Genomic DNA, 3742 nt, shown 5'->3' on the forward strand with positions numbered 1-3742 from the left:
TTTTAAGACAAATTAGTGTATTTTTAGTTATTTTTGAGAAACTTTTTTTTCGGAGATTTGTTCCGGAACTTATTAATATAGTATTTCACTGTGATAAAATGTTGATGTACCAAAAAAGTATATTTTTTCTAAATTTTAACCACAAAAATTGACATAGCTAAGTATTTTAAGACAAATGAGTGTAGTTTTAGTCATTTTTGAGAAACTTTTTTTTTCGGTGATTTGTTCCGGAACTTATTGGTATAGTATTCTACTATGATCAAAAGTTGGTGTACCAAAGAAGTATATTTTTTCTGAATTTTAACCACAAAAATGGACATAGCTAAGTATTTTAAGACAAATGAGTGTATTTTTAATCATTTTTAAGAGACTTTTTTTCGGAAATTTTTTCGGGAACTTATTGGTATAGTATTTTATTGTGATCAAAAGTTGATTTACTAGAGTCTGGCAGGCCTATGTTGCCAAAACACACAAACACACACCCATTCACGGAAATGCACAAGGACACACAAGACACAGACACACACAGACACACACATACACACACACACACACTCACAGACACAGAGACTCTCTCTCTTCTCTCTCTCTTTCTCTCTCCCTCTCTCTCCTCTCTCCCTCACTCACTTCCCTCTCCCTCTCTCCCCTCTCTCCCTCTCTCCCCTCTCTCTCCCTCTCTCTACCTCCTGTCAATCATGTTTCCACAAACAAAGGCCCAGCATGTAGCGAAGGCTTCAGTGCAGCTCAACAACACTGTAATCCTGCTTCCTCTCTTTCTCTCTCACAGCAGTGTAATCTGTCCGTGGCCCTGCCCATACTTTACTAATATGATTAGGCGCCGGTGGGTGAAGGGAGCCTCTGTGTCAAAAACTGACCAACATCACTGAAAAACTAAGTGTGGATCAAGAAACCTGAAACCTGGGCCCTCCACGGTCACAGAATTGTCAACGTGTCGAAACAGTCCAGACAAAAATGTCTTCAAAGACTTCCCGATGATGTGATTTAAAAATAGAGAGACAGGCCATCTGCCTCTTAGTTTAGTGGAGGAGGGAGGATTAAATCCAGATTATGGATGAAGTGTGCATGTGTGTGTGTGTGTGTCATCTGTGTGTCCTTGGATCCACAGACAGGCAGCAGGTTAGCTGAGCTTCCACTGACTTTGACTCCTAAATCAGAGCAGATAGTGAGGAAAGCGACACTCGTTCATTCAGAAAAAACATTCACCACAGTTGTGCAGTTGAAGATGGCGTTCATGCTGAAGAGCATGATTGGGAACCCCCTGTCAGGGATGGGGTTTGGTGGTGGAGGCGACAAAGAAGAGGAGGCCACTCCATCGGACCCAGCCAAAGCAGCAGGGATGACCCGCGAGGAGTATGAAGAGTACCAAAAACAGTTGGTGGAGGAGAAGTAAGTAGGAAGATAAAGGAGAAATAATCACATTTGTACACATTTGCAGTGAAAACAGTAAAGACACAGATTTGGTAATCTGACCTTGAGAGGCTGTGGTTTGTTTCATTAATCTTCTCTTGTTTAGCAGCCGCGATAAACATTACTATTTTTCAAGAAGTGCGACAATTTTATCATTTTATTTATGATGACAAAATATTTCTAGAGAAATCCAGCTTAAATTTATTTTTGAACATATATTTTTTTTCTTTTTACATAACAACATACAAAATTAGAGGCTTCGCTGGTTCCAGATCAATAATCCTTTATAATCCATCATTTGTTTCTTTCATCAAAAACTGGTTCTGATGCAACGTCATCATTAGAAATTGATTGTGAGTGAGTAAAATTTGCCCCTTTGTGGGCAGAAACACTACCGCTCGAGGGACAACTTTGTATTTTTGTATTTTTATATTTTGATAAATTTCTGCGATTCTTTTTTTAAATTTGGGCAAAAATGAATTTGAAGCACTGAATACATACTCTGAACCTACTAGAGTCTAGAAGGTATACTGAAATGGTACTGTAGTACTATCAGTTCTACAACATGAGTGTTAGATGTCTTGACCCATCTATGGTTTTTTTCTGTTTTTTCCCCCAAAACTTCTCAAATTAAATCCGTTGAACAGTGTCTAGCCTCATAATCCCATTCACAGTACACTTTAGGTAGAAGTACCAATAAGGGGAAATCAAACCAACACAGTTTTAATGGAGTAATTATTGTTATAAAGACCTAAAAAAGATGATTGAATGATGATTCACAAATTTTGGAGGTTCTGAATTGCTGGCCTATGTTCTCTTTAACAACAAAAGCCACATTTTAAATATACTAAAATAAGTACAAATATATTATTTTCTTAACATGTATCAATCTGTGCTATGTGAATGATGGAAACATATTTAAATGTTATCCAACTTTGTAATAGGACTAGAAGAAAGTCTTACAAATTTTAAGATATTACATCACATCATCAGCATAGTGTATATATTGTTGTACTGACAACAAAAAAACAAATAAAACTTCACTGTTGTTTTTGTATTGATAACACTGAGTTTTTCTCGTGGATTTGCGATTTAAGAATTCTTCTTTTTGTTGTTAATTTTAGGATGGAGAGAGATGCAGATTTTTTACACAAGAAAGCAGAGAGGGCGACACTGAGAGTGTGCCTCAGAGACAAGTACCGGCTGCCAAAGGTAGGCATATCCTGTATCCCGTTCATCCTGATTAATTAACCAGTTTTCCACAATAGTTAATGACTTTAGTTAACTTTGTCTGCATGAATTATGTCGTTCACGTCAGTCATCTTTAAAAGTTTGGAAATAAATAAATAATATGAGTGTTTAGAATAATCTGGTAATTTATGCGTTCATGGATTTGTTTCACCTGTATGCTTGGTTTTGTTTATTTATTTTATTCTTACAAACATAAAATAAATGTCATATGTAACTGAAAATAATATTGTGTAGTATCACATTGTGTCATGTGTGCATCGTACTGTATCTTATCATAGTGTATTGTATAGTATTGTATTGTATCATATTGGATCGCATCGCATCGTCTTATCTTGTATCGTATTGTGTAATGTGGGATTGGAGTATAACACTGAGTGCCAGCAGGTGGTGGCGCTGTTTTCTACTAATATATTGGCGAAAATCAAATTACCCGATATTTTGATACATACATTTTAAATTTAATTTTAACTTTTTGACTTTTTGACGAATGGAGGATTTTTATCTCTTTTGTTTACACTGACATTCGTCTCATCTAAAAATATCCTGCAAATCTCATCACCCACTTGATTCACTTTGGTTTTGAAACCAGAATTTAAGGTTTTCTATTATTGCACTAGCGCCACCTACAGATTCTATATGTAGTGGTAGACATGTTCTTGAAAAAAGAGAGTGTCGATAGATGGACGCAAGATCTGCTCAGCCTTCCAAGAGTGCAGTCAGGAATTAGACAAGTCTGTCAGATGCCGTTTCCCTCAGATGAGCAGGTTTCCATCAGGGAGTGTGGAATGGCTTTGTAGAAGGAACAGCAGGCACACGTCTGATTTTTAATTCTATAAAATACGGAGGATGGATGTAGGTTTTTCTTGAAAGACAACAGTCGAGAACCTTCAACAGCTCACAATAACCTGCTGCTGCATTCTCACTCTCTCCGTTTCTCCTTTTTCACTCCATTGTATGACTGAAGAGACAGCCTTGGCCTCGGTGGCGTTTCTAACACTTTCTGTCTTTTGTTCTATTTCCAGCTTTAAACAATAGCCAATCACTTTTGTCTTTAAACTGAACC

At 37.0% G+C, this 3742-nt stretch overlaps 1 protein-coding gene across 1 annotated transcript in view; it reads left to right on the forward strand.

The window, feature by feature from the left end:
- The first annotated feature begins 853 nt into the window (after positions 1–853).
- cplx4a (complexin 4a) overlaps positions 854–3742 on the forward strand; it is a 4568-nt gene continuing 1679 nt past the window's right edge. Inside the window, exons 1-2 of the mRNA XM_008326057.3 lie at positions 854–1407; positions 2553–2640. Coding sequence (XP_008324279.2) covers positions 1073–1407; positions 2553–2640 — 423 coding nt within the window. The 5' untranslated portion in view covers positions 854–1072. The remainder of the gene's footprint in view (positions 1408–2552; positions 2641–3742) is intronic.

Source organism: Cynoglossus semilaevis, chromosome 14 (assembly GCF_000523025.1).
Source record: "Cynoglossus semilaevis isolate Cse_v1.0 chromosome 14, Cse_v1.0, whole genome shotgun sequence".
Lineage (NCBI taxonomy): Eukaryota > Metazoa > Chordata > Actinopteri > Pleuronectiformes > Cynoglossidae > Cynoglossus > Cynoglossus semilaevis.